Source organism: Schistocerca gregaria, chromosome 2 (genome assembly GCF_023897955.1).
Source record: "Schistocerca gregaria isolate iqSchGreg1 chromosome 2, iqSchGreg1.2, whole genome shotgun sequence".
Taxonomy (NCBI): domain Eukaryota; kingdom Metazoa; phylum Arthropoda; class Insecta; order Orthoptera; family Acrididae; genus Schistocerca; species Schistocerca gregaria.
Window position 1 is genome coordinate 963,539,768 of NC_064921.1, and position 18,447 is coordinate 963,558,214.

Sequence of the window (18,447 nt, forward strand, 5' to 3'; positions counted from 1 at the left end):
AGGGGAGGGAGAAGGGGAGTGGGAGAGGGAGGGTGAGGAGGAACGTATGGGGCAAATGGGGTGGGGCTGGGAAGAGGAGGGGGTATGAGGGGGAATGGACGTAACTGACGCAAAAGTAGAAGTTATAGGCATGGGATGGAACCGGTCGTACTTTCAACAAGCCTCGGTGTAGGTAAGTTGATCTAAGGTCTTATATTCTTGAATCTGTTGTTCTTTCACATACACCAGGGAGCAAGGGCATTATCCTCACGGAGGGGACACCAACAGTCACTGCAGAGGGGATCATGGGTGCAGTGGGAACATGTGTCAAAACTGTAAGCATTTAAAGCATCACATCGGTGATGGAATGTAAGTTTTTACATCACAATGATACACCATCACCTCAACTTTCTCTGGAAGGGTATTCCCCTTGAAGGCCAGGATAGAGCCACCTGTATTGGTGTGATTGTTTTCAGGGCCTCGTAGTAGACGGCAGATAAATTGAACTTCTCACCACTCGAAGTTTGCACGGAGCTCCTTGTCAGTTCGGAGAAGAAGTTCCCAGTGGAAAATGATGCCCTGTACTGAGTTCAAAGATTGGTGGGGTGCGACGGAGACTGGGAAGTTCCCGAGACGCTCACAAGCTTGCAAGTCTTTATGAGAAAAGAACTGGACCGCATTTTACTTGAGGATTCCACTTCGCCATACTTATCTTCAACTGTCTCATGAAAAACGAAGGCTTGGTCATGGCAAAACTTTCACCATCTGTCCTGGTACAAACCAGGTACTGAGTTTCAACCCAAGCCGAGCAGGCGAGCATGACCCTATTCCCAGGGGGTGGCCAGGGAGTGGAAGGCCAAAGGATCAGAAGAAGGAGTGTCATGTCTTCTATCACTCTGAGAGATGGCCACAGAATGGCCAGGATGTTGACACTTTTGTCACTTCATGTGCAAGGTGTCCGCCCTAGTACCACCCACTCTGACCAGGGGTTCACCCTGTTGGCACCACCCAGCCACAGCAAGAGGCGTCTGGCACGTCAGCCATTGCTGGGAGTTCTGATGCCCCAAAGTGATGAGCATTGACTCCTTGTCACACACAAGGCATTAACAGCTCAGGTACTAGCAGTCTGATCCCTGTGTTGTCAAGGGGCTCAGCCAAGTGGATACTTAATAGCCCCACCACACGGACTGGCACCGTGCTGGTGACCTAGCAGGAAGGGGGCCAGGGTGCAAGGGGAAAAGGGACGGGGAGAGGAGCCTGCACCATGGAAACTAGGTTGGGAGTTCGTCCCCCAAATGGCTCACTCTGAACGGAAAATGTTGGAAATGGAGGTCAAGCCCCAGGGGGGCCAAAAAGGGGATGGAAATGGCAAACTAAACAACAGCACATACCAAAAACAATGCCGGGAGGATAGCCAGGTCAATATAAAAAAGTCCACCAAGAGGGAAGGGAGGGGGCAGGAAGAAAGGTGCAAGGACAAAGAAGGAGAAGAACAGGGATGGTAATGCAGTCTGGAAAAAGGAAGAAGGCTGCAATAGCTTGGGGCCCCGTGCACGCTACACACGTACCCACAAAAGGGACTGTGGACCGCCTGGGGGGAAGAGAACACTTGGTACTCTGTTTCTCTCCTTGACTTGGAAACCCTAGAGACATTTCTTTTCTATATATAAATTTCACCCTGTGGAGAAAAGATCTTAGCGTGTGGGTCTGTTCTAAAATGAAAACTTTCACTCTCTGGAAGAGAAGTCAACAAAGTGAAAAATGTTGAGAGGTTGCAACTGTGTCCCAGAAGACGCATTAAATCTGAATTTATTTCTTCAAATGTGGTGTTCTGTCACAGACAGTATCAGTGCTTTACCACATTACTAGCTTCAGTTATAAACAATACAACGGTTGTAGTGAAGTCTTTCCTGGAATAACATTTTATCCTTTATGATAAGCAGTAGAGTTTCTGAGGAGTTTAGAAGAGTATGTACAAATATAAATTAAAAATATGAAATTATTAAGGTTTTTAAATCACAGTTTAAAAAAAATTAAATTCTATACATAATTTGCATGCACTCAAAAAATTCTATTTCTTATGCTACAACATCAATGACTCGGCTCTTGAAATTCACAAAGTGGTCACATAATTTTTTTTTGTATTACTTGCCAAATGTTGATTTGTAATGATGTATATTGAAACTATGAACTGGTCTGTGACACGGACACAGATATGTTCATAAACAACTCATTCTTTGTATTATTAAAGATGTCAGTTTATACCTGTTCCTTAACTTGCAAAGAGCTGGGTCAATGGAATTACTACTATTTCTTGGTGGGCAATTTCAATTTGTCACAATGCATTAGATGGAATAGAAATAAGCATTACTTAACAGACATCAATAAACACTGATGATGGAAATTGAACAAAATAGTAAGTGAAAAAGATACCAGTAGTATTTCACTGCCTGAAATTAATATTGCTTTGTTATGAAGTTACTGATTACTGAGAAGTCTTGTACTCAATATATGACATCAGTCAGTCACAGAAAAATTTCAACTTTAAAGAATTAAAAGATTTTTAACACAATATAATCAAGAATGAAGACCAGACTTTGTTTCCACTACTATTGTACTTTAAGAGATAAATGCAGTGAGAGAAAAATCACAAATTACAATTCAGGCAAACTCCTAGACAACATACCAGTGGTAGATGACAAGTGCCAGTAGGTTCCGTAATGGCCATCCAGGATTAGCAGGTAATACTGATGGATCAGCAAATGCAAGATACAATCCATTTGTTATATTATTTTCATTTTCTATATGACATTCTTGTTTCAGTAAATCAATGTCACATAGCGGAAGTATGGAAACTTTACCGCTTTGTACTTGTACTAAGAAAAATGGACGTTGTTTCCAGTCTTTAATATTTGTATAGGCATCCAGAAGTTGCTGCATCTAATGAGATAAGCAATGTACATATAAGTTCATGTTCCTAATGATCATATGAGCATACATAAATATGTAGTAAAACTATTTCTGAGAGGAAGTCACCTGGAATGACACTGAATACTTGCTTTTTTGACAGCCTAAATTTTCTTATCAGAGGTAAAATTCTGACCACTGTCAAGATGCACAGATTTCTTTACACAAAAAGTTGACATTGTTTCAAATGATTAGTTGTTAGCTACAAAAAGTAGATGACTCAGAATTTTTTTCGAATATGGAGAGGATCACTGACTGATGAAGCTACTAATTAACAGGTTTCCTAAAAAAGTTCAGTTCTCTTGATTGGTCTGATTTCATTTCTTACTAGATCCTGTTGATTACATATTCTACAAATGGTGTACAAGTAATATAGGACAAGTCAAGTGAAATAATAGAAAATTATGTGAGCATTTTATATATTATACAAATACTTAAATTGTTGTTGTTGTCGTCTTCAGTCCTGAGACTGGTTTGATGTAGCTCTCCATGCTACTCTATCTTGTGCAAGCTTCTTCATCTCCCAGTACCTACTGCAACCTACATTCTTTTGAATCTGCTTAGTGTAGTCATCTCTTGGTCTCCCTCTATGATTTTTACCCTCCACACTGCCCTCTAATACTAAATTGGTGATCCCTTGATGCCTCAGAACATGTCCTACCAACCGAACCCTTCTTCTGGTCAAGTTGTGCCACAAACTTCTCTTCTCCCCAATGCTATTCAATACTTCCTCATTAGTTATGTGATCTACCCATCTAATCTGCAGCATTCTTCTGTAGTACCACACTTTGAAAGCTTCTATTCTCTTCTTGTCCAAACTAGTTATCGTCCATGTTTCACTTCCGTACATGGCTACACTCCACACAAATACTTTCAGAAATGACTTCCTGACACTTAAATCTATACTCGATGTTAACAAACTTCTCTTCTTCAGAAACGCTTTCCTTGCCATTGCCAGTCTACATTTTATATCCTCTCTACTTCGACCATCATCAGTTATTTTGCTCCCCAAATAGCAAAACTCCTATACTACTTTAAGTGTCTCATTTCCTAATCTAATTCCCTCAGCATCACCCGACTTAATTCGACTACATTCCATTATCCTCGTTTTGCTTTTGTTGATGTTTATCTTATATCCTCCTTTCAAGACACTATCCATTCTGTTCAACTGCTCTTCCAAGTCCTTTGCTGTCTCTGACAGAATTACAATGTCATCGGCGAACCTCAAAAGTTTTTATTTCTTCTTCATGGATTTTAATTCCTACTCCGAATTTTTCTTTTGTTTCCTTTATTGCTTGCTCAATATACAGATTTAATAACATCAGGGATGGGCTACAACCCTTTCTCCCTCCCTTCCCAACCACTGCTTCCCTTTCATGTCCCTCGACTCTTATAACTGCCATCTGGTTTCTGTACAAATCGTAAATAGCCTCTCGCTCCCTGTATTTTACCCCTGCTACCTTCAGAATTTGAAAGAGAGTATTCCAATCAACTTTGTCAAAAGCTTTCTCTAAGTCTACAAATGCTAGAAACGTAGGTTTGCCCTTCCTTAATCTAGCTTCTAAGATAAGTCGTAGGGACAGTATTGCCTCACGTGTTCCAACATTTCTACGCAATCCAAACTGATCTTCCCCGAGGTCGGCTTCTACTAGTTTTTCCATTTGTCTGTAAAGAATTCGTGTTAGTATTTTGCAGCTGTGACTTATTAAACTGATAGTTTGATAATTTTCACATCTGTCAACACCTGCTTTCTTTGGGATTAGAATTATTATATTCTTCTTGAAGTCTGAGGGTATTTCGCCTGTCTCATACATCTTGCTCACCAGATGGTAGACTTTTGTCAGGACTAGCTCTCCCAAGGCCGTCAGTAGTTCCAATGGAATGTTGTCTACTCCGGGAGCTTTGTTTCGACTCAGAGCTTTCAGTGCTCTGTCAAACTCTTCACGCAGTATCGTATCTCCCATTTCATCTTCATCTACATCCTCTTCCATTTCCATAATATTGTCCTCAAGTACATCGCCCTTGTATAGACCCTCTATATACTCCTTCCAAATTTCTGCTTTCCCTTCTTTGCTTAGAACTGGGTTTCCATCTGAGCTCTTGATGTTCATACAAGTGGTTCTTTTATCTCCAAAGGTCTCTTTAATTTTCCTGTAGGCAGTATCTATCTTACCCCTAGTGAGATAAGCCTCTACATCCTTACATTTGTCCTCTAGCCATCCCTGCTTAGCCATTTTGCACTTCCTGTCGATCTCATTTTTGAGACGTCTGTATTCCTTTTTTCCCTGCTTCATTTATTGCATTTTTATATTTTCTCCTTTCATCAATGAAATTCAATATTTCTTCTGTTACCCAAGGATTTCTACTAGCCTTCATCTTTTTACCTACTTGATCCTCTGCTGCCTTCACTACTTCATCCCTCAAAGCTACCCATTCTTCTTCTACCGTATTTCTTTCCTCCATTCCTGTCAATTGCTTCCTTATGCTCTCCCTGAAACTCTGTGCAACCTCTGGTTCTTTTAGTTTATCCAGGTCCCATCTCCTTAAATTCCCACCTTTTTGCAGTTTCTTTAGTTTTAATCTACAGGTCATAACCAATAGATTGTGGTCAGAGTCCACATCTGCCCCTGGAAATGTCTTACAATTTAAAACCTGGTTCCTAAATCTCTGTCTTACCATTATATAATCTATCTCAAACCTGTCAGTATCTCCAGGTTTCTTCCATGTATACAGCCTTCTTTTATGATTCTTGAACCTATGATTAAGTTGTGCTCTGTGCAAAATTCTACCAGGTGGCTTCCTCTTTCATTTCTTTGCCCCAGTCCATATTCACCTACTACGTTTCCTTCTCTCCCTTTTCCTACTACCGAATTCCAGTCACCCATGACTATTAAAATTTCATCACCCTTCACTATCTGAATAATTTCTTTTATTTGATCATACATTTCTTCAATTTCTTCGTCATCTGTAGAGCTAGTTGGCATATAAACTTGTACTACTGTAGTAGGTGTGGGCTTCGTATCTATCTTGGCCACAATAATGCGTTCACTATGCTGTTTGTAGTAGCTTACCCGCATTCCTATTTTCCTATTCATTATTAAACCTACTCCTGCATTACCCCTATTTGATTTTGTGTTTATAACCCTGTAGTCACCTGACCAAAAGTCTTGTTCCTCCTGCCACCGAACTTCACTAATTCCCACTATATCTAACTTTAACCTATCCATTTCCCTTTTTAAATTTTCTAACCTACCTGCCCGATTAAGGGATCTGACATTCCACGCTCCAATCCGTAGATCGCCAGTTTTCTTTCTCCTGATAACGACATCCTCTTCAGTAGTACCCGCCCGAAGATCCGAATGGGGGACTATTTTACCTCCGGAATATTTTACCCAAGAGGACACCATCATCATTTAATCATACAGTCAAGCTGGATGCCCTCGGGAAAGATTATGGCCGTAGTTTCCCCTTGCTTTCAGCCGTTCGCAGTACCAGCACAGCAAGGCCGTTTTGGTTAGTGTTACAAGGCCAGATCAGTTAATCATCCAGACTGTTGCCCCTGCAACTACTGAAAAGGCTGCTGCCCCTCTTCAGGAACCAGACGTTTGTCTGGCCTCTCAACAGATACCCTCCATTGTGGTTGCACCTATGGTACGGCTATCTGTATCGCTGAGGCACGCAAGCCTCCCCACCCTTGCTTTCAGCCGTTCGCAGTACCAGCACAGCAAGGCCGTTTTGGTTAGTGTTACAAGGCCAGATCAGTCAATCACCCAGACTGTTGCCCCTGCAACTACTGAAAAGGCTGCTACCCCTCTTCAGGAACCACACGTTTGTCTGGCCTCTCAACAGATACCCCTCCGTTGTGGTTGCACCTACGGTACGGCTATCTGTATCGCTAAGGCATGCAAGCCTCCCCACCAATGGCACGGTCCATGGTTCATGGGGGAAAGATACTTAAAGTATGAAAAGGATAAAATTACTTAAATTATGAAAAGGATAAATGCTTACATATATAGGAGATGCTGAATTGCAGACAGGCACAACAAAAAGACTGTCTGAGAGTGAGGTTTTGCCGAACAAAGCCTTTGTCCAAAATAGACAACACACCCTCTATATGTGTGTGTGTGTGTGTGTGTGTGTGTGTGTGTGTGTGTGTGTTTTGTCTTGTTGGCCAAAAGCTCAATTTATGACAGTCTTTTTGTTGTGCTTATATGTGACTTAGCACCTCTGCTACATGGTGAGTAGCAACTATCCTTTTCATAATACTGTCACATTCCATCTTAGATTTTCCACTGTTTGATACAAGTACTTATTTTCTATGAATGATTGTTTGCGGACAATATTACAACCTGCATTTTACTGGTATAAGTTCAAGTGTGCACATTTTAACCTATGACATAAATAAATTTACATTTTATTATTATAATTTATGGCAGAAATACACAATTTTGTTACATTCCATCCTGGATTTTCCTTTGTTCAATTTTGTCTTCATGATTTAAATAAAATTTTATTTTAAGAATGTTTTTTTCATTATTTAATCTGAGTGGTTTTCCCTATTTTGATTCAAAAGGTTGTTTTATTGCACTATGAATTAATTCATTTTATGATAAGTTTGTTCTCTGAGGAATGTTTTTAGTTTCCCTTGGAATATCTGTATGCTATTAATTTCCTTCTTTATACTGATGGGAAGCTTAGTTGCTCCCCTATGGACTTTAGTGAGAGTTGCAGAGACTTGGTTGAAATTTTTCCCAATCTCATGTTATTCTTGTGAATGTCACACTGCAGGATGGTCTGTTAGAGAACCCATATATTAACCTCATTGCTTGTTTTTGCTGTTTGAACACTTTTTCAACTCCTGTAGCATTTCCCCAGAAGATAATACCATAGGACAGAACAGAAATATGCAAACTATGACAAGAGCAATATTTCCCTGCCAACAATGTGAGAAATAGTTCTGAGGGAAAACCACACTGTGCTAAGTTTTTTGACCAGCTGATCAACTTGCTCTTTCCATCCAAGCTATCTGTCTATCTGGATGCCTATGAAATGTGTATGAATGGTTTCATAAATTTTTTGGATGTTGATCTCCATTTCAGGAAGTTGAAGTCTTTTATTTACTGTCTGAAACTGTATAATGTTAGTTTTTCAAAATTTAGGGTTAGGCTACATGGTATGAACCATTTGTGTACTTGGTTAGTGACTGAGAGGGCTGTATCCTGAATTGCGGAGTTGGGACCCTTTACCAGAATAATTTTAACTGGTAGACCATTAATGTAGATCAGGAAAGGCAGTGGCCCAAGGACTGAGCCCTTGGGAACTCCATATTTTATGAGGTGTGATTGGAAAGATTTAAGAATGGATCCACTACTGCTTACTGGTTTGGTAGGCAGGTACACGGGGGGTGGGGAGTGAGTCACTGCCTTGTCCTTGAACGTCCTCTGACAGGAAACTGTGTTTCCTTTATTCAGTTCATTGAGGCAGCTGGTTGAGTGTGTGTCTGTTAGGGCTTGTTGCCACATTCTGTCTGTGTGAAAATGGACGTAAAAAGGGACCAACGAGTTTGTGTGAAATTTTATTTAAAACTGAGAAATTAGCTTCTGAGACTTACAAACTATTAAAAACAACCTAAGGAGATAATTGTATGAGTCAGTCAAATGTTTTTGTCTGGTTCAACAGATATAAAAATGGTTGTGAATCGTTTGAAGATGAACCACTGTCCAGCCATCCTTCCACCTCAAAAACAAATGAAAATGTGAAAGTTCGTGACTTAGTGTGCTCTGATCACAGATTTACAATTAGGGAGATGGCTGATGAACTTAATTTAAGTTTCTATGTAGTTCAGTCAATTTTAACTGAAGATCTGAACATGTGTCGAGAGTCTGCAAATTCATTCAAAAAGTGTTGTCAAGTGACCAGAGACAATACCAACTTGAAGTGTGCCAAGAACTGTTTAATCGGACTAAAAATGACCCAGATTTGTTAAATAGGATAATTACAGGTGACACATAGTGAGTATATGAATATGATCCTGAAACCAAAGTATAGTCTTTGCAGTGGAAGACCCCAGGTTCACCAAGACCAAAAAAAGCACGGCAAAGTCGGTCGAAGGTGAAGACAATGTTGATGACTTTTTTCGATTGTACTGGTATTGTGCAGCATGAATTTACCCCTGGATGATAGACAATTAACCAGGAATACTACAAATGTGTCCATGAGCATTTGCACGAAAAGGTGTGGAAGAAAATGTCTGCATTGTGGAAAGACAGGAGTTGGGGACTACAATATGACAATGCTCTGGCTCATTGTGCCTTCTCCATCATTGAATTTCTGACCAAATTCAAAATTCCTGCGCTTCCACAACCACCGTATTCCCCACTTTCCAATCACACTTCATAAATTTCCCAGTCTGAGTTTACTGTTAGACTAGCCCCTATTAAGATAACACTTTGCTGCCTGTTGTGTAGATAAGATTCTAGCCATGTCAAAAGTTTGTCTTTGATGTCATACTGTGGAAGCTTTTTTTTAGCAACATGTTCTGATCTACACAGTGAAAGGCTTTAGATAGGTCACAAGAGATCCCAATTCGATACTTTGAGATTTAATTCACGTTGAATTTCATCTGTTAGGTTAAATATTGTTTTCTCTGTGGAGAATCCCTTATTAAAGTCGAACTTTGTAGATGTCAGTAAGACATTTTGTGTCATGTGGCCACAAATCCTATCATAAACTATTCTTTCGAACACCTTTGAGAACACTGGCAGAAAAGAGATGGGCCAATAACTGGATAGTACATTCATTGGCCCACTTTTGTGGATGGGCATCACTACTGCATGTTTTAGTCTCTCGGGAAATGTCTCAGTTTTCATTAACTGAATGGTATAATATGTGACTGATTAAGTCTGCACATGATTTTAAAATACAATTTGATATTCCATTATATCTGGAAGATCCAGGGCGTTTAAGTAATTTTTTTTTCAATTTCTTTAGGAGCTGTCCTTTTGAAATGAAGTGCTACATTTGGTGTGATTTGAATGTGATTTAGTAGGTCTATGGCTTCTGTGGGAGACTGTTTATTATGGTTCCCTGTACTTCCAGCTATAGTGAGAAAAAAGTTATTAAAATCGAGGCTGCAACTTTTTCGTTATTCTTGTCTGAAACACAGCCAGAGGACTATGGAGTCCCTGCTAGTTCAGATTTTATGTTCTTATTTCTCTCACTTTTTATGATGTTCCATATGGTTTTTACTTTGTTGTTTGACTTGCTAAATTTTTAGTCAAAATGCATTTGTTTAGCCTTCTTGATTACTCACTTTAGAATTTCACTGTATTTTTTGTATTGTAGTTTCACTGCTAGGTTCATTTTAGCCCTATGTTCTACACCTAAGTCTTTCTTTTTAGCACATGATATTTTGATACCAGCTGTTATCCACACTTTCCTCCCACATCAGGTTGATATTTTAATCTTTCTTTGGGGGAAGCAGGCTTCAAAATGTTTGAGAAATAAATCCAGGAATGAACAGAATTTCTCATTCATTGTAACTGCCTGGTATACTTCCTCCCATTGCTCGTGTTGTGATTAATGTACTCAGAATGTAATAACACCAATCTGTGGAAACATAGATGGACCAAACATATTAATGCATAACCTTGCAGCAATAAGAATCAATAAAATCATGCTGAGTTTTCAGCTGTGCAAAGTGTTTAAATTTCTACGACCTTTCAGCAGCTCACTGTTAAGCAGTATCTGACTGGTAAATCTGATACTCTGATACTGCTTGCTCTCGTCCCTGTAAAATTGTGTTTACAATCATTATTTTGCTAAGCAGAAGATGACAGTGGCTTAAATTATGGGCCTAATTTTTCTTGGAAAGTATTTAGACTCGTTGACATCAGTTCCTGTGTGTTAGGAGTGACATTGGCGTTATCTCCTGAACATGCCTCTACTGTTGCAGTGACTGTTACTGCATTCGCCACTTCGTGCTTCCTGTATGTGTTTATGAATGTTAATATGTGATATTTCAACCTGAAGTAAAGAAATTCTGACACAAAAAGTACCATTTATTAAACATCTTCACAAAACCTACAGCCAATGACAGACATTTCAGATCATTTGAGGATCGATATGCAAGCAGGTGGCCTCCAAGGAACAGAAAAAGAATTTTGTGTTGTTGAAGAGAGACAACATTAAATCAGTATTGAAGTTTCCAGAGAGAGAGAGAGAGAGAGAGAGAGAGAGAGAGAGAGAGACCGGGGGGCGGGGGGTTTGCGATAACCCATAATGCTCTTGAAAAGTGTTGTAGGACTAAGAATGTCAAGCGCATAGAAGAATCCTTGTGAGTGGGCGCTATTACCTTAGGCAGACAGTGCACATTATAGAGCAACAAAACTGGGTATACCGAAACTGTTGACACCTAAATTCTTTCACGAAATCACCTATGATGAAAGATGCATTAGAAAATCTGCACAGAATTTTAGTCAAGAATGGCCCTACCACCAAATTTCTGGGCTAGTAAAATAAAAGCTATGACTGAGTGCCTAATGAAAACACACACAACTAACATGGTGGCTTATAGTTGTGTTCAGTTTAGGACATGGCAATTTCAAAGTTGAAGCAGGTGTTGCAAAGCACCAAATATTGCTTCATACAGCATGCCAAATCAAAACCTTTCAGCCATCTAATTTTCAAGCTGTTATTTTGTTCAGCTACCAATTTTGGCGATTTACTATGCCATCTTTGGGCACCTCACCAATGTGTATCTTCAGGCCCCTGACCGATGTGTAGGAAGAGTCGGCAGATGATAGCTGAAGGGATTGCTCTAGCAAGCAGAAACCTGCAGATACCAGTATCTGAATGCTGGACCTCATTTTGACTGGAAACGAGGTTGGAATCTTCCTATACATCAATCAGGGGCCTGAAGATGGCATAGCAAATCACCATAACTGGTAGCCAAATAAAATAACAGTTTGTAAATTAGACACCTGAAAGTGTTGGAATTGACATCATGTAGTGAACAGCTGAGTCCCACAACCATCTCTAAAAAGATGGACATGCATACAATTGCTTTATATGGTTATGGACTAAGCACCACTGATGTGACAACTAACAGCATGGCAACATAAAGATGAAGTCATCAACCACATAACATTGTGTTAACAATCAACAATGTTTCAGAATTACTCTACTGAAATCTTGTAAAAATTTAATGACGTGATGGAGAATGAAGAAGTGTAGATATTGGTGTTTAAGAACTATCAACAATGACATCATTAGACAGACAGTACATGTTCTGGCAAAAAACTAGCCATCTCCTACTCTCATCTACACCCATATTATGCTAACCACTGAGAAGTGAATCACAAAAGGTAACCCCCGCCCCCTTCCCCCATTGTACTATTTATTAAGGCTTCTATGTGTTCCATTCACATATATAGCTCAGGAAGAAAGATTGGGTGAAGACCTCTGTGCACACCATAATTAGTCTAATGCTATCATGGGGTACTTACAAGAGCCAAATGTGAGGAGCAGTACTATACTGCTAGACTACTTACTTAAAATTTTTGAAATGGTCTTTTGTGTAATAGTTCACATCTATCTTCAAGCAGCTGCCAGTTCATGTGTTTCAGCATTTCCATGACACTATCCTTTGGGTCATACAAACTGACCATTAGTGCTGCCCTCCTTTGTATACATCCAATACTCCCTGTTAGGCCTATTTGGTATTGGTCTCACAACTTAAGCAACATGATGGGCTGCATGAGTATCTTGTATGAAATCTCTTTTAGAGGCTGACTGAATATTCCTAGTATCCAATTACTGAGCAGGTGTCTGATACTTTCTTAGCACAGGACTGAGAGTATGTGATTATTCTATTTCATATTCTGATAAATAGCTACAACAAGATTGTATGAGTTGACTGATTCTAATAAAGACTGACTGATATCGCAGTCACAGAAAACTACAATCTTGTGTTTCATGAAGTGCAAAATTTTACATCTCTAGTATAAAGCACACAACCAATCATTGCACCATTTACAAATCTTATCAAGATCTCAATGAATATTTGTGCAGCTTTTTCCATACAGTGCTTCATTACAGCTAACTGCAACGTCTGCAAAATGTCTAAGGTTACTATTAATATTGTAGATCAGATCATTAATATACAACATAACCAGCAAGTGCCGCAACAAACTTCTTGGGGGATGTCTGAAACACTCAGTTGGCCACACAATACTAACTGGCCATTGCATTACCTCCGCTGTACACATGATGCCATCTGGATATGGTATGGATGGGCATAGGGTCATCTCACCACTCTACCAGCCAGGACAGAAACCAGTAATACCTCAACTAGCCTCACGAGGTTGAGTGTACCCTGTTACCGCCCTTTCATCAAGGAAAAATATCCATGGCGGTACTAGGAACTGCATCTGAAGCCACCACACAGCAGGCAGATGCACACACCTCTCAACTATAAAGACAGACAGTGTGATACTGTGTTGAATGCTCATGGCCCACATTAAACTTTCTGCAAGATGCTCAGCTAATCTGTCTTTCTGCTACCTGTTCTGATAAAGGACATGATTTGTGTATTCCCATCTCTCATTGCAGCAACAGGTACTGTAATTTTGTCATATGATGACATGGTTGGAGACCATGGCTGTTATTTGAAGACAAATGTTGATGGTGTATCATGTCACTCAGGCAAAGTGAAGCGTAACGAAATTGTGGTCATGATAGCTGTAACCATGTATTAGTTTAATAGTTATGGATAGAAAACTGTTTGTGGGTTTCTGTCATCTGTTTTGGATGTAACACTTATAAGCATGGATGCTGCTTGTCTCCAAGCCAGGAAAGCAATCACACTGTTAGCATGAGTTGCGGTAAATGGATGAGGTGTATAATCTCCAGGAGTCGGCATCCCACTTCACAGCAGTGCAATGCACCATCGAGAAAACACATGTGCATGAAAATGCTGAATAATGTAACGGCAGAACAGAAGAGTTCTAGAGAACTGTAAAAAGTCATTAGTCGAATATACAAACTCAGATTGTACATATGAGTGATGTTTCCCTGTTGCTAGAGATTGCACAATAAGTGATTGTACACTGAGATGCAATATAACACTTTCTTAAGAGAAGAAGTATGTTGTATTCCTTCATAGAAGGTTAAAAAATTGGCGAAATTTATCACATTCCAGCATAGGCGCAACTGTAATGGTAACAAGGTCCAGCAAGCTACTCTGGCATGGCCTGAGACGAAATTTTAAATTATATCTATTCAGACTTTCACAACAACATCAAATTTGAATATATATTCAGAAAATATACAAATATAATATATATTTAAAATATTTAAACAGAATACTGTAATACACATGATACCTAAGCTTTTTCCAACTACTGGGCACAGTTTTTGTTTGAGGGATCTGCAGTATATTATGGTTAAAAGAGGGGCTAACTCAGCTGTAAATCTTGTATGGGATTTAAGAGGGTGCCCATTAGGTCCTTTTTCAGTTTTGGTAACTTCAGTCATTCCCCATTTCTCCTGAAATTAATATCTACATATTTTGGCAATGGCGAGAGAATTAAACTGGAGCAGTATTCCTGGGTCCTCCTTTGTAAAGGGACACTTGATAATGGACTTCGGCTTTCATGCTTTTGGTTTGTTATACTCAATTCCAGTGTCATTCTTAAGTGTCAGAACAATAACTTTGGTGATACTAAAAGTCCTTACAGACAACCATTATTTCTTTTCATTTTTGGAGGGGTCTTTTGATAAGACTGAGCTATGGCAGCCACTGTGACTTTGTTGTTCATTGCCCTCTTGACAACCAAACTTGTCTCATTTAGCTTATCTGAAACTATATCCCTATGATTTGGTTTTTAGCCAAAGTGTAGTAAATGTTGTTTCCTTACACAGACTGTATACTGTTGAGCATCCCTCTCACCATGAAATGTTTTTACTATTTACGTATCTATATAGCATTTAGTCAACCATTTTGCTAAATCTGATCCATAGTTTTTCTACACACTCCTGTCCACAACTAAATGGTTGAAATTCTTCCTTGAGGTATGATGCTACTGTTTCTTTTTCTAATTTACGGGTCATGTAAATCTATTTGTTTCAGTTAGCTTTAGTTCTTTAATGGTCACAATTGCTACTCTTCCTCATTGTCACTCACCATACTAGTTTCTACGTGAACATTTTCAAACAAACTAAAGTTGCACTCACTTTAAGTGATTTAGAGAAACAACGAAAAACCTAAATATAGAGTATTGCATAAGGATTTCGATGCCCACTCCTCCAAAATATGATTTCAGTATTTCAGTCAATCCACCACCTGACTGGGAGCTTGACCAGGTTTTATCACATATAGACTAGTTTACACAACTTAAAATGTGCGTATTTTCATCTTACAGAGAGGAGGGTGGAGAATACAGACATGTTGCTGTATGCTGTCATTACAGGCTAATGTTTCCAGTTGTATGGCTGGTTAAAACAGCAAAAGAAATACTAGTAATTTAAAGAGTTAAATTTTGAACACAAAATTCTTTATTCAGTGGTATCAAAATACACATGCACCTATGAATGTGATAAATAAAGTCAATCAACAGACACACCATTTTTTGTGTTGGACTGCCCATGAAATCTTATTTGTGGTGACAGATTGATTTGTAGTGTAGCCCAAGATCTATGTTAGGGTGGACGGTGACAATCTGGTTGTGAGTTGGGGAAGTCAGCGAATGTGAAAGTAGAAAATCTGGTTGTTGTAACAGACTGACTAGTAGTGAAACCTAACATATATGTCTGCCACATTGGAAAATGTAATGTGGCTCCAATACATAGCTTTTATCTGTAGGACAGCAGACCTATACTTGCAAATATTTTCTACAATAAGTTACTGTCTTATTCTCTCCTGGAATTCACAATACAGCTGGTATAGAACACAAAGTGCACCAACATATTATGTTATCAGCTGACCAGATGATACAACATTACCAAAATAATTTACAACTTATTTGACATATCTTTATCAATAGAGGCAACAAGATTTGACAGCCTGAGTGCAAGAAAGGGTCATGTCAGATGTTGCAATGGGCAGGTATGACTTCAGATTTACTATATATTACAGAAATATTGCTCACTGCAGAGGGTAATACTGTGGTAGGTTTCATTTATAAGGATTACTGTTAACACTTTGCTGCTCCTGACTTCAAGCAAATGAGATTTACACTGATATTTAATTAGATTCAATAACATAATATTGAGCATATGACCAGCACACACTTCTATGTTAACAAACACCAGTGCCCTTACAGTTCAGCTTTAAGGACTTGTCAGTTTTATAGAGCCCATGAAAAGCAGGTATCCAGGTTCAAGTCTCAGTTCAAGGTTACCATTAATGGGCAATACAGCACATACTCTGCTAAAAATTACACACACTATATACTTACCTGATCTCCATTAAATAACGTGTTCAGTTTTCTCGGTGGTCGAAACAGTTTAATGGATGGCAAGTTCATGGCTGGGAATGCAAACCAATAATAGAAGTGGTATTTTTTTAAATCCTACAAAAGATGTAATTGATTAGTACTCCTCAAATAACTGTTATTCAGAAAAAAATTCAATAGAACTAGATATTGTTTCCTTGTAACTGATGGAATGTCACGACTTATTCGTTACAACAATGATAATGACGGAAAATATTATTCCGCGAAAAACACTTTTTATGCAGAAATTCTGATTATAGCACTTACAGCATATGTCAGCAAGATAAACCTGGAAAGCAGAGATGGATTTTTCAAAGCTTCTGCTGTCTTTATAGAAGACAATAAGTTTTGCCCATATTCTTCTAAAAGCTGCACTTTGTTATATTCCTTGAATGACTCTAAAGTGTTCTTATTTATGATTGTTCCATGCATTGGCAATGCAAGTGGTTGATCTTGAAAGTCTCTGTAGAACGAAATGTAGATTAATTGTTAACAGTCGTTATCTAGGTAAATATTGTATATGATGATTGGCAGGTATTACGTTAATGGTGAAAGGAATGTTTATATATTACTCACTGATTATACGAACTAAAATCAACATGGACAGAACACATTGCGGGAGGTGTGGTACAAGTATAACAACCCCATACTGGTCTGGCTTCTTCTTTCAGTTTGTCTATTTCAAGTTTAATTTGCGAGAGTTTGTGCCAAAACGTTGTATGTACGAATGACTCGAAAGGTGCATACAACAAAACATCTCGGTCTTTTTCCTGACTCATAACGCTTGTGTTACTTTTGACGTTTTAAACAAGAATTCTGGCAAGAATTATGTGGACACTCTACGCTTACACTGGCGAGCACATTAAGCGAATACAGTGAGCAACATTTATTAAGTACTTCATGGCCCGACCAGTGTCATATCGTTTTCGTCAAGCACCATAATGTTTTTTTAATTAAAAATTACGAAACAACACAGCACTGTGCACGTGACATTTGTTTCCAAATAGAATCGAAATCTTTACTGTCGACTCGAAACAAATTGACAGGAGTCGATGCCAACTGTCGATTCCATCAAGTTATGTGCACAGTTTAGTAAATACGTCTATTTTTTTCGTACATGTGGCTTGCATCATATACACTTTTAGGCCATCAAAATTTAGAAGTAAACAATGGTACTCAGTTCGTTGTTTCCTTCGGGCTTGTAATTAATTATTTTTTATTAATAACGTTGCATTTTAATACTTATAAGATTTTGTTTGCTTGGTGAGCTATGACTCTACACTGAATGATTCGAGAGTAGTTTGCACATTACACATTTATTACACTTTCCTTTGGTACATAACAATATGTGACACAGGCTTCTCCGCTTTGCAGCAGTGATGGCATCTACAGCCTTAATTGATTCGGTGGAATGGCTTGAGCTTCTTCCTGGTTTTCAGAGTCTGAGGTCATGTGAGGGGGAGAGCGATGTGCACTCTCCAATTTGGTTGGCGTATTTGACTCTTATTTGTGTCACTGACTGACACCGTCACTTCTTTGGCGTTCCGTTCTGTTATCAAGGTGTGCGTGTCTGTCTTTTGAACACAGTAGGATCCCGTGTACGGCGGTCTTAAAGCAAGCCGTAAGCTCTCATTTCTCGGCCAGAATTGCGTCGTTGTCTGGTCTTGTGTACGAAGATCGTTTTATCTCCGTGATTCTTTCTTTGTAACTGCTGACTCTGTAGTCGCCTCTGGTATTTAGTTTCTTGCTTCATGGATCATTTTGCACGATAAATCGTATGATGCGGAGCACGTCATTTTCCATTGACATCGGAAATTAATTTGTAAATATGGCTACATGCTGAACATTTATAAGCTTCCTCTTCTTCTTCTTCTTCTTCTTTTTAACATATAGATATGAGTTAGTAATTCCTACCCACTATCGTTTACACTTTACACTAATAGAAAAATTCTTGTATTGGATAGAAGCTAATGCAACAGGTATAGTTAAGCCGGGTGCTCCAATGAAT

General features: G+C 39.0%; 1 protein-coding gene across 1 annotated transcript in view; it reads right to left on the bottom strand.

The window, feature by feature from the left end:
- LOC126335452 (ubiquitin-like modifier-activating enzyme ATG7) overlaps nt 1-18,147 on the bottom strand; it is a 95,581-nt gene extending 77,434 nt beyond the window's left edge. Inside the window, exons 1-4 of the mRNA XM_049998742.1 lie at nt 17,016-18,147; nt 16,707-16,902; nt 16,404-16,517; nt 2,666-2,919 (exon numbers count right to left, since the gene is read on the bottom strand). Coding sequence (XP_049854699.1) covers nt 2,666-2,919; nt 16,404-16,517; nt 16,707-16,902; nt 17,016-17,218 — 767 coding nt within the window. The 5' untranslated portion in view covers nt 17,219-18,147. The remainder of the gene's footprint in view (nt 1-2,665; nt 2,920-16,403; nt 16,518-16,706; nt 16,903-17,015) is intronic.
- Nucleotides 18,148-18,447: the final 300 nt, after the last annotated feature.